Below are 13,540 nucleotides of genomic sequence, written 5' to 3'. Positions count from 1 at the left end.
GATCTTATTTGTAATTTGTATTTCTTACGGGTGATGTCTGACTTTACTATAAACCAGGGGTTGGCAACCTATGGCACGCGTGCCAATGCTGGAGAGGTAATCACTGGCACGCCAGCAACGGCAAGAGAGGAGTAGACTATTTTATTTATATAAATCTACATCTTGATGTAATCCTTCCTCATGATTACGCAATGTGTTTTCATCAGCTGAATGGGAGGCTAAACACTATTAAAGAGCGATGAGACTTGCGCTGCGCATGCAAGTCATTCGAACATCACGAGCTGGCAGCGCTTCACTTTCAGTAAACGTGCCCGCTTTGCTTCGGTCAGGCTGCGCGGATGACATTACCCAGCTCTGCGTGATTTCGAAAAATGTATGACATAATATATGAAATATTTAAGATTCCACACTTTTTGTGATCAGTAATCAAATAAGCAAATTTATGACATGAACTGTAACTCATTTTGTACAAAAGGACAGGTTTTCTTTCATTAAAGCACTTCCAAAAGATGCTTTGTGAAAATGCACATGCAAGATCAAGATTATATCATAATCATTGGGTTTTGCAAATATCTAATGCTCTGGGTTACTGACCAGAAGGTTGGGGTTCAAGCCCCAGCACCGCCAAGATGCCACTGTTGGGCCCTTGAGCAAGACCCTTGACCCTATCTGCTCCAGGGGCACCGTATCATGGCTGACCCTGCACTCTGACCCCAGCTTAGCAGGGATATGTGAAAAACAAATAAATTTCACTGTATATATTCAAAAATGTATGTATAATGTGTGACTAAAATAAAGGCTTCTAATGAAAAATAAATGATTAAAATCAGAAAAAATGGACTCAAACTTAAAAAAATCAGCACAGCCATTTACCAGGAAAATAACAAATGGCACTCCATGTCAAAAAGGTTGCCAATCCCTTCTATATACTGTAGCTAGAATCTTTGGCATACGAAGTGAAACCAGCAGTACACACTTTTACACATACACAAGCATTACTTTTCTTTGCATATTTCATGTCAATCAGATACACACAAAAACCTTGTGTTTCCTTTAATCTCATACTTTATCCCCCACTACTTCTCCATTCTGTCTGTTTTCCCTCCATGATCTGGGCTCATTTTCCTCCAAGAGAGACTGGATGAAAGAAAACATTTTGGCTTTAAGTGCACAGACTGTAAAGGAGCCATTCTGGCTCTGTATCAGGCACAATGGAGCTGCAGGGTAGCAGTCACACTCCTTCAATGGATTTCCACATTGTTACTGGGGGAATTGGTGATTATCATCGTGGGTGTGTGTGAGCGATGTGGTTGGGACTGAGCCACGGAGACTCGTTAGCTAGTGATAATGCTTACGGGACTCATGCTGAGCCAACCTTCAGCATGAATTAAAGAAGTTAACGCCATATTTTATAAAGCAGACCCTTACAAAAAGTACTGTAGGGGTACTATGGTACAGTGATGGTATCGGATGATCAACTTACTTGATATATCAAAGATTACTTTGGTATATACTATATTCAGCAATTTGAGGGTTATTTTAAAAATCCAGTAAAATGACTAATTACAGTACTTACTAAAATGTAATGAGTAACACCCAAATACCACAATACTGTATGAAAGTAATTAACCTGACTACTTCAGTTACTTTTGGATTACATAAATGTCTTAAATATGCCAGCAAAATGTAATACCAGTAAAATGTCAGTTTTATCTTTGAGAAGAAAGTAATTCATTGAAAATTGGTCCTTAAATTAGCAATCCCCACTAAATGAATTTGGAATCTGATTACACCCATAACGGAATACCGTGGTTGATTTTCATATTTATCTACCATTGGTATTTACATGGTACTCCATCGTACCTCAAAGAACACTATGGTATTACTATAGTAGTCCCCATGGTCTATGTCCAAAAACTGAGGTAATAACATAGTATGTTTTTGTAAGAGGAGAAGGAAAGAATGAGAAAAAAAGAGAGAGATGCATTTTTGTGGCAGATTGGATACTCTGAATCTTGGATAATGCACAACAGCTGCCAGTGGATTAAAACAGCTTTACGACAGATTAACACACTATATTTGCTCTGTTGTGTGTGAGAGAGAAAGAGAGAAAATGAAAGATTTCTTCTGGTTGGTACAGCTTGCTCTTTGACTGACCTAGAAAGAAAATGTGTAACTGTGTTGATTTAGTTCCTCCAGTGGCAAAGTCATTAGTTTTAATAAATATGTTTTCCTCTCTGTGGGGTATTTGTCAGTGTGTGCAGTTAGTGGACAAGGAATGAATGTTGATAAGTCATAGAAAGTGTCTGAGGCTTCGTTGAACACCCACTTGCACTCCATGTCTTTCAAAAGGAGTCAGTTTTTAACAATTTGTCCTCCATTCTATCTCACACTCTCTATTACTCTAATATTCCCTGTCTTTCTCCGGTGCTTCTCTCAACTTTGAGTGGTATTAGTTGGTCTCAGTGGGACATAAAAGTAAATTATATGGCCCTGACCTTTAGAAGGCATACTTTATTTCTTAACCAGAAAAATTGTGGGATGAGTGAAGAACGCAAGACTATAATAGGTGCACCTGTGGGTTGACCTAATCAAAGTGTAATTCACTAGAGATGTTAAATTAATTACAAATGACTGTTTTTTTATACGCTCTGTTTTAGTCACTAGTTTTAATTATTAAAGGAATACTCCGGGTTCGATACAAGTTAAGCTCAATCCTCAGGATTTGTGGGATAATGTTGATTGCCACAAAAGTGTATTTCAATTTGTCCCTCCTTTCTTTAACCCTTCCTTGGTCCTACCACTCAAATTCCACTGAAGAACTCACCGGGTCAAATTGACCCGGCATTTTTAAATACAACTCAACATGCAAATGTACCCCCACACAACACCTGATCATAAATCATTAACCTACTTATTAGCCTACTAATTAACTAGAGCATATTTCAGTCATTTTTGGTAAAGTCAAATATTTTTTGCAAATCAAAAACAATGAATCATATTCTCTGTGAAATGAACAGTTTACATACATACTATACATACAATGTATGTATGTACATACATTGTGTGTGTTTGTGTGTGTGTGTGTGAGTGTATGGGTGTGTGTGTGAGTGTAGGTGTGTGAGTGCATATGTGTATGGAGAGGGTGTGAGGGAAGAGAGAGAGAGAGCGAGAGAGAAAAGGAGGTAATCAATGGAGCACAGCAGCAGAATTTATGAATGCATGTGTGTATGTGTGTGTGTGTTACGTTTAACATGCTAACCGATTAGCGTGCTAAGCTAGCATACACTACACTTAGTAATATCAAAGCTTCCTATAATTTTGAGCTCTCCATATAAGATAGTACCACATTCCTAATTGCACAATTTGCAGTGATCTTCATTTGATTCTAGGGAGACACAACGAGAAAAGGGAGAGAGACGTGTGAGTAAGTATGTAGCTGAACAGATATGATTTTGATTGGCTTGTTATTTTCTGTTTGTGTGTGTGACCATCAACACTGAAGTTCTAACAGCTAAAATCCTCATAGGCTACTACTGAATGACGTTCTATGTCAGATGTGAATTGATTGAACTATGTATTGAGAATCATGGTGTTGGATGTCCCCTTGTGAGTTTTTCTATTACTATTTTCTAATACTAATTTTAAAAGATGGTCACAATGGCTTGATTTAAAAATAAATATAATCAATATTTCTCTCCCTCTCTTCTCTTAGTAAATAAGCACAAGCCATGGATTGAGAGTTCATATCATGGTGTCATCACAGAAAACACAGATGTGGTTCTGTTGGATCCCCCTTTGGTCGCTCTGGACAAAGACGCACCAGTACCGTATGCAGGTGAGTGACGGAGAACAAACTTTTTGGAAAAAGTCTTGGAATGCAACTCTATGCAACAGTGACACAAGGACAAAAAAAAAAAAAAAAAAAAAAACACCTTAAAAGCACCATAAATGTGGTCCACATGACTCATGCTCTCAATTCTAAGTCTTTTTGAAGCCATACAATAGCTTGATGTTCAAAAAATGGCATGTTGAAGTGGCTTGGCAGTTTTAAAGTCAGTAATTGCAAACATCATTGTTGGTGTGCACTTTGAATATTCTGAATAGAGAATGAGATTTAAGAGCTGCAGCAGAGGGGAAGATTTAAAGAGAATAGCAATTACATTTCAGTGTATTTCATAGAAAGCTGTCCTGTGGCTTCAGAAGAAATTAATGTAATATGTAATATATCTACTTTTATGGTGTTTTTTGTACTTTCTGCAGCATCATATACATGGTCAATATTAGGGATGGGAGTCATAAGAAATTTTTCTGGTTCTGATTCGATTTCTCTGATAATTCCTGTTCCTTAACGGTTCCATTAGTGATTTTTTTGTTCGTGCCCTCAGCAGCTTGTTAGTAAATGATTCAGTCATTTCAGATTTACTCAGTGATCATTCGTGGTCAAAAAAGTGTTTTTGATTCACTAAAAAGAGCCAGCTCATACGAGTAATTTATTCGAGATTCGCACTACATGCTGTATGTTTTTGATTCACTAGAAAGAAATAGCTCATAAGGTTCATTCATTCAGAAATCGGGCTGAAACTGACACATAACTAGTCGCTACTATACTAGTTGCACTGCATGTTGCTCTCTGTAGATTTAAAAGAACTGGCTCATTGGAGTCATTCTGGAATCAGACTCCACCTGTCACAATGTGTTTCTTTATGTAGATTCAAAAGAACTGATTCATATGAGTCAATTGTTTGGGAATCAGAGGTCATGCTGTGTGTTTCGCGTTGTAGATTCAGTAGTGGGGCAGCTTTTCGTATGGTGTTCCATCCACATCAGAACAGAATCGAAAGTCCTGAAAATCATATGGTTCTGATATTTATTTACTTATTTTAAAAGGAATGAGTCTTGATCAGAACTGGTTCTTGATTCCCAACCCTTGTTTCTATGAACTGGAAAAGAATGGAAAAGAGCTAAAGAGAAAGAAAGAAAGACAAAAAGAAACGACAAAAAAAATTGGATCTTTATAGGCTACTGGGTTTTTAGTACAGTGCTACACACACACATCTTTCCTGAGGCAGTTTCAGTTGATGTGTGTGTGTTCCATCTGTTCTCTCTGATTATTAGCTGCTTTATGCTTTTCCAGATCCCCTGTTGGTTGCCAGATCTTGCCGGTTGGCAGATTGTACTAGACAGTGTTTCAGATACTCCAACCAAGCTGATACACAAAAACTATACTGACTGTGACTGCCTCAGGTCACACACACAAACAACACAAACAGATGCATTTAACAACCAGCTAGGAAAAACAGGACGATGCTGCCTGAGTGACATACTGTATGTATGTGTGTGTACTTGGGCTGGGTGTTGCAATGCATGTTTGACGTTGTTGTATGTACACTTATAGTGATCGGAAGTGATAAATAATAAGCTGACTATTCGATACATGGTCATCCAGCTTCACAAGATAGGCCATGCTGGTTAAGGAGCATTTTTTGCTGGAGAGCAGCATGACCATATTAGTCGACTGGCTAGATCAGCACCAAACCAGCATAAAACATAAACCAACCTTGCATGGAAATTCAAGCTGGTCTAAGCTGGTCTTTTCAGCAAAATGTTCTTACAAAGAACGTAAAAAAAAAAAAAAAAAAATTTAGGGCTAGGGTTAGGCTATGTCTACATTAATCCAGATACATTTGAAAACGGCGTTTTCATTTTCAAAATGCTCTCCGTCCACACTGCCGTTTTTAAGCATTTTCCAAAAGTTGCTTGTCCACACTGAAATGTATGAAAATGCTAAAATCCCCTTACTGCGCATGCGGAAATAATCACTGTTGTATGTACAGTTTGAAACGCAATTGTCCTCGTGTTCCATCGCTGAACAGCGATTCCGAGTAAACATCCCGTTGCCTTTGAAGGAATGCAATGTGAAGGTTGTACAAAGTAACATTTATTTTTAACAATGCTATCAAAGTGAATGAATGTTGTATTTATATAGCACTTTTTCAGACACTACACTCAAAGCGCTTTACACAGTGAACAGGGGACTCTCTTCAACCACCACCAGTGTGCAGCATCCACCTGGATGATGCAACAGCAGCCATAGTGTGCCAGTATGCTCACCACACTCCAGCTATTGGTGGAGAGGAGAGAGTAGAGTTATAGAGCCAATTAATGGATGCAGATTATTAGGAGGCCATGATTGAGAAGAGCCAATGGGGGAAATTTGGCCAGGACACCAGGGATACACCCCTACTCTTTATGAGAAGTGCCCTGGGATTTTTAATGACCACAGAGAGTCAGGACTTCAGTTTAACATCTCATCCAAAGATGGTGCCTTTTTACAATATAGTGTCCCCATCACTATACTGGGGCATAAGGACCCACAAAGACACCTCTTCCAGCAGCAACCTTAGTTTTCCCCAGGAGGTCTCCCATCCAGGTACTGACCAGGCTCAATCCTGCTTAGTTTCAGTGGGCAACCAGTCTTGAGCTACAGGGTAAAATGGCTGCTGTGAATATCAGGCACAACAGTGCCACTATAACACAGGCCGCCATCTTGATTGTTTTAGTTGAATGGATCACATAGTAAATGCGCCACATGACAACAAATACGTCATCGTTTTCAGATATATCCGTTTTTGCAATCCACACTACAACGCGAAGACAGCGGTTTCACATTTGTCCACTTGGGAGAGCATTTTCAAAAAGCTGACAAAAACGCTGTCTCAGTGTTGACAGAAGGCCAAAACATAGAGAAAAATATGTGTTTTCAAACGAAAACTTAATAGTGTGGACATGGCCTTAGACTATAGTTATAAGTGTTATATGTGTGTGTGTTTTACGAGACAGTTGAGTGCATTTAGATGCAAACTATTAAAAATCAGCTTATTCAAAAAATCTTATTCAAACTGTAAACAGGCATGTGCACAACACTTGCGCACATAAGCCGATAAGAATACTTGTAAAGTTGTTTACATGCAGCCTGAAATCATGCTCAATGTGAACCAAGAATCCTAAAGCCCATCTGAAACATTTTAACAAGTTTTGAGTGGAATTAAGTTTAAAATAACAATTAACATAATTTTAGGAGGGGGGTTTTATTTTTTATCATCCCTCCAGCTCTTTCTTCCTCCTCTTTCTCTTTCCGTTTTCCACTGTGATCCATCCCCGCCCTCGCTGTTGATTTAATACCGCTTGAAGTTTTCACTCTATTTCTGTGAAATACTATAAAACTTCATTTTAAAATCAGAAAAATCTCTTTCTTGTTTCTCCTTAATAAATGAGTTCTTTAGGGAGTGGAGTGTTAGTGGAGGTTTTTCTAGTAGAATTCTAGTCAGACAGCTGCCGGTGGAAGAGACTGAACCCTTGAGATAGTCTGTGAGATACCTGAAACACACACACACACACACACACACACACACACACACACACACCCCCACCTCAAATAGTTCAGAGATACAGTGGGGTTCAAAAGTCTGAATCCACTTTTGAAAATGCATCTCTTTTGCATTTTTCTTTACAAAATGTATTATTAGCATGAATTTAAGAACTTCTTAAATCCAGCTTGTTTTATCCAGCTTGTTTTGAGAATATTTTGAAAGGCATCTTGTGTGCTTCAATGAAAGCAAGGAAATCTGACCTTACAAAGAAGTTGGTCACTGTATATATTAGTGACCTATAAATAGTGCAGAATCTTTAATATTTCTAATACATGTTACGCTATAATGTTTCTTTGTTTGAAGTATTTCAAAAATCCAACAACGTTCTGTTTATTTACAGGTTTTCAGTGTGGACTTTTTTTAATGCAGAACAGTTCACTTATTAAAAGCTCTGATGTTTCTGTTGTCTTAAAATGCTCATACTGTCACCACATGTTCACATCTCCCCACAGAATATCATTTCATGTGATTACTGCCACATGTGACCTCTACATATACTTCCTGACTGTATTCTGATAAGAAAATTAATTAAGTAGTATATAAACACATTCCCTTGAGAGACAGAAAGGAGAGGAAGAAGGGGGATAAAGGAAGAGTTCTAGGCCATAGTGTGATTTAAATGACATGACAAGACATGTTGTGTGGCAAAAAGTACATTTTGGTCACTAGATATATAATATAAGGGTGTTTCATAAACTCCTGGCACTTTTAGCCCTGGGAATTTCTAGAAAGTAAAATTCTGTTAAAACATTTTTCACACACTCTTTTATTTTATTTTTTTTATTTGTCTTTACTAATAATGTCCAACAATGTATGTACATGCATAACAGGAGATTTATGCCATGTCACATGTTTTTCTGAAAGTTGTGAAAATACCTACCTCAGTGCATTTTCCAGCACATCTTAAATTCTGTATTGTGTTTAATGGAATTCTGTTGTGGAAATGACACTGATGGAAAATGACATTTTTGAATGTTTTTGAAATAAAATGTCTGACTCCTTTGTCTTGCTAAAGCAAATTTCATAACTAGCATCTGATGTATCCTAAATACACACAAATAAATAATATTTTCACACTTTAAGCATAATTTTGCAAAATGACTTCTTGATTGGAAATGATGGTTAATAATAAATAAATAAAATAATCTGCTCACTGGTGATGTTTACCTTAATTTTCCTTTGTTTTCTTCAAACATCATTTGTCTTATATTTCATCTCAAGCATGCTCTTCACTGAAACATTTTACGACTTGGTAAAAAAGTACACTATAGTTTGAAAAAGAAAAATTATTAGGTGTGGTGGGAATTACGCCACAACTATGGGACAGCCATGATTTTCACAAAATACATTTTGAAATGGTATTTACATTTATTTTACACTTTGTTTAGATTTTCATAGTTTTAAACATGCAATAATTTGTATTTGTATAATAGATTTTCACAGTATAATATTGAATTATAAAAAGCATTTGAAAAGTACCAAAAATAAATGATAAAGGTCTGGTTTAATGAGTTTTAATGAAACCTTCATATAACCAAAAATAAGTCTTTTAATTTTTTCTTTTGATAAAAAATTTGCCTGAAGTGTAAGAAACACCCCTATATACAGTATAACTATGTTATCAAGCACTTTAAGCTTTTAAGTTGTAAGTTTTAATGCACATTGAGTGTTGTGTTTCTTACCTAATCAAGAAATATTATTCATACATGCAAAAGTGCACAAAACATTCTCTCTTGTCAGATTGAATTAAGTTTTTGGTTGACACGTAATGTGTTAAATGTGATGTTTCAGGTAATGTACAAATAAAATATAATTAAATATAAAGTTTGATTAATGGTTCACCAGCAACCTCTGATGAAGTGTAATTAATTTAGAGGCTGTAATTTATGTTAAACCGAGATTGAGGTTGTTAAAAGGGTAATTGCTGGCAGGTTGCAGAACAACATACATTTGAATAATTGATGGGTGTAATGCTCCAGCGATTTGAACAGATTTTTGCAAAGGAGTAGCAATTTACAGTATATGGAGCTGTGTGAGTGACAATAGCCGCAGGTTATTTCTTTCACTCAAAACACCCACGAGAGAAAGTAAACGTGGTTGAGCCGTTCCAAATATGTCCGATGGGTGATAGGGCATGTCAGTGAGTCAGCATACTGTTGCCGATCCTAGGATAACAGAACTTTTGGAAACAGCATGCTGACTTCCTGTGTGATCAGGTTGTCCTCAACACTCCCCTCATCTGCCATTGTTCAAAAAATGGAAGTCCCGCCCCAAACTCAAGCCATTGTTGTTATATCAGGCTGGTCGAGATGCTTAAGAGTCATATTTTAAGACAGTCTTTACATGTTTCTGAGGAATCAAACTCAAGTTTGGATTGGAGAACGTTTTTTAACAAAGGGAAAAATTACACAAATCACCTCTAGGCTCTTGATTACCACAGGAAATAATTTCGATTCGTACCACAGTTTATAAAAATAAATAAATAAATGAATAAATTACATAACCCTCAGAGACACATCATAGCAGAATTGCAATGTTTGTTTAAAGCAATGAAATAATATTTAATATTCACTAAATATGGCTAAAAACTACACATAACAATAGATGACACTCTAAACTGTATCACAACAACAGTTTTGGTGGGGAAAAATATGCATATTAACAGTCACACAAAAAGGTCACAGCTAGTCGACACAATTCCTAACATTTTGTTACAAATTAAGCAAATTTTACTAGTAAATATACTGTATATATATTATTTATTGCTCAACATGTTTACTGAAAAAAAATTGAATCCCCTGAATATATCAACTTTCATCAACGCTGCATTAGTGGTCAAACTTTTTCTATATTCATTCAATGAAGCCTATTCAGTAAATCAGACATAAACTATTCCAAATGATTATCAACTGTTTATATGCTGTTCTGTCAAAAACAAACAAAACATGTTTTTATATCATTCATGGTATATTAAAGGAATATTCTGGGTTCAATACAAGTTAAGCTCAATTGACAGCATTTGTGGCATAATGTTTATTACCACAAAAATTCATTTGGACTTACTTGCCCTTCCTTTTCTTCTGGGTTACAGTGAGGCACTTATAATGGAAGTGAATGGGGGCCAATTTTTGAGCGTTAAAATACTCACGGTTTCAAAAGTATAACCATAAGACATTTGTGTTAACATGATTTTAGCATGCTTAAATCACTTAATAACTTTTCTGTGTGAAGTTATAGCCAATTTTACAACTTCGTTGCCATGACAATGTAATGTCAGCAAACCCTAAATGTAAAAATGACCATTTAAACTACTTTCCAGCTCAAATAATACAGAAGTTTTAACAGAAGCACTAATGTAAGTGATTTTATACAATTATAAGCTTCATATTTCTGCCTTTAAACCCTCCAAAAATTGGCCCCCATTTACTTCCATTGAAAGTGCCTCACTGTAACCTCGATTTTTTGCTTTTTTTTAAAGAAAAGGAGGGACGAGTCGAAATAAAAAAATTTTGTAATCAATATAATGCCACAAATGCTGTCAATTGACTTTAATTTGTATTGAACCCAGAATATTCCTTTAAATATACTACATAGAGATGGGTATTTTAATTATTTTAATTATATCAGTTACTATATATATATATATATATTTATACATACTGTATATATCATCAATATCATCAATATCAATAATCCTCATTAAATAGTTAAATTTATCAACTGTTTCTGAATTTACCCTTACAGCTTTTATTACATTATTTTTCATACATTTTGTGTGTTGCATTGTGTTGTGAATTCAGAACTTCCACTTACTGTCAAAAAAATGTGGTGAAAAACTAGTGTTGCAATTTTGTAACTCTACCTACCATGAAAAAAATCATTTTTATAACCTGTGGCTTCCTTAAAACACTTTCAAGGAGAATTTCATCAATATCAATGCTTGTGTCTTTGAGGGTTTGACGTTCATTGTATTTTCATCAAAATTATTTATTATGTTTTTAAGATCAAATATATTGTATTTAAAACCCAGAATATTTATTTATATAGTATCCTAATGGTATAGTCTGCTGGAATGGAGGACAATATAGGAGTTAGAATTCTTCTTTTGTTCAAGGGGTCTCTCTCTCTCTCTTTCTCTCTCTTTTTCTCCATGCTTTGTGTTGAGTTGACAGCTTATTGGAAGTACTGGGGAGCCTGTCAATCACATATATGTGTGTGTGTGTGTGTGTGTGTGTGTGTGTGTGTGTGTGTGTGTGTGTGTGTGTGTGGGAGAGAGTCTATTTAGTGGTCCAACCATCAGTTCAAGCACACCAAACAGAATTTTGCATCCGATGCTAAGTTATATACATTCGTATTTATAATCAGAATATATTTACCCAGGCAGAGCATAGATATGTCATTGATATGGATTCTTGAGGGGTCTGTTTTTGTCTAGACCAAACTACACACTTGAATGATCCCAAAGTGTTTGTATTACTGTGCATCATTGGCTACAATAAGAATATTAGTATTTCTTATTCTTATAACTACTGTACCTGTTGAAAATAAAATACACAAAGGTAATCTCTGTACTGTTTAAATTGTTTCTCCTTGTATGTAGCACAACTTTTATTGTGTTATCCCTGGATTAAGTGCTTATGTTTGTAATATTCTCATTTGTAAGTCACTTTGGAGAAAAGTGCCTGCTAAATAAATGAATACATATAGGCATGGCTCAGGTCCCCCCTTTAATGTAAGTGGATTTTTTTTTTGTTGTTGTTTTTTTTTTGTGTGTGTGTGTGTGTGTGTGTGTGCCTTTTTTATCATCTGGCATAAGAAAATAGCAAGACTGATCACTTAGAAAAGTAATAGCACATACATTTCTCTTCAACAAGCTGTGTGATTTGAGGTATCATTCATGTATGTGGCATAAAAAGTGCAGGATGAGTTACGTGCCCGAGTTTGTTCAAATCCCTAACCCTAACCATATGAGATTGTAATAGTGATGCCTGCCTTAGCAATCATCACTATCGAGGCAGACAGAGCAATTCGTTGTGGTCCATGTCAGTGTGGGTGAACTCTGATTTGAGTGAAATGTTTATTTCGTATCTCTGGACACATCCTTGACATTCACTGAGACGATCACTTAATCAGGTTCTTGTGAGTGTGTGTGTTCATGACCCTGTGCTCTTTCGTGAGAACTTTGGGAAGACTTGTCTTTTTGTAGCCGTGTGTGTGTGTGTGTGTGTGTGTGTGTGTGTGCGCGCGCGTGTGTGTGTGTGTGTGTGTGTGTGTGTGCGCGCACAAGCTCTGAGTTCATGAGAAAATCATTGACATTGACCAAGATACGCCAAAATAATGTATGACATTAAATTGAATCCCACTGGTTACATTTGGCTGAATTTAATCTTGAAATTTGAAGGGTCAAGAGTTGTCAACTATAAATGAAAATGCAGACTTTCTTGATTTCATGTGAATATTTTTACATGGGTGGTCCAAATGGTCACATGATCAGAACTATTTAATTGCACTGTGTCCATCTGAGAGATGATGTCTTTGCCAGAACTCCATAAAATGAATCAAGTAAATCCTAATACACATACAACTACCATATTTAGTACACATAACATTTAAAGGGTCCATTATTGATTTATTAATGAGATTGCTCTGGCTAATATAAATCATGCTCAAAGGACAAGTGACATGTAAGTGGTCACAATTGGTAATCAGTGGGAAAACACAGAGCCTCATTTTTTAATAGGCGACTGCTGGAGTCCCATTATAAAATTGCAGATTTTGAAGTATTGTTAAAACAAATAAAACAAAGTAAAATGAAAAAGAAGGCTTGGTTTATCGTTTCCTTTTTGCATGTTAGCAACTATGACCAGTGGGAAAACCCAGCGCCTCAATTTTGAATAGACAAATGATTGAGTCCCATTATAAAATTATAAAATGGCATTTTTTATTGCAGTTTTTATTTTGTACCATTTTATCACAGCAATAAGGCACTCAATACACTATATTGTGAACATGTCTAACAACTCTGTGACCATTTTGACAATATGGCCAAACAGCCTCTCATATATTATTGCTTAAATGTATACATGTATTGTGTATTTTGTTATGTG

The 13,540-nt window shown here is 36.0% G+C and overlaps 1 protein-coding gene across 1 annotated transcript in view; it reads left to right on the top strand.

Moving 5' to 3' along the window:
* Positions 1–1,211: 1,211 nt before the first annotated feature.
* LOC127429629 (calsyntenin-2-like) overlaps positions 1,212–13,540 on the top strand; it is a 61,428-nt gene continuing 49,099 nt past the window's right edge. Inside the window, exons 1-2 of the mRNA XM_051678758.1 lie at positions 1,212–1,287; positions 3,716–3,838. Coding sequence (XP_051534718.1) covers positions 1,212–1,287; positions 3,716–3,838 — 199 coding nt within the window. The remainder of the gene's footprint in view (positions 1,288–3,715; positions 3,839–13,540) is intronic.

This window comes from Myxocyprinus asiaticus, chromosome 39 (assembly GCF_019703515.2).
Source record: "Myxocyprinus asiaticus isolate MX2 ecotype Aquarium Trade chromosome 39, UBuf_Myxa_2, whole genome shotgun sequence".
NCBI classification, from domain to species: domain Eukaryota; kingdom Metazoa; phylum Chordata; class Actinopteri; order Cypriniformes; family Catostomidae; genus Myxocyprinus; species Myxocyprinus asiaticus.
This window is presented reverse-complemented; position numbering and strand designations above follow the sequence as displayed.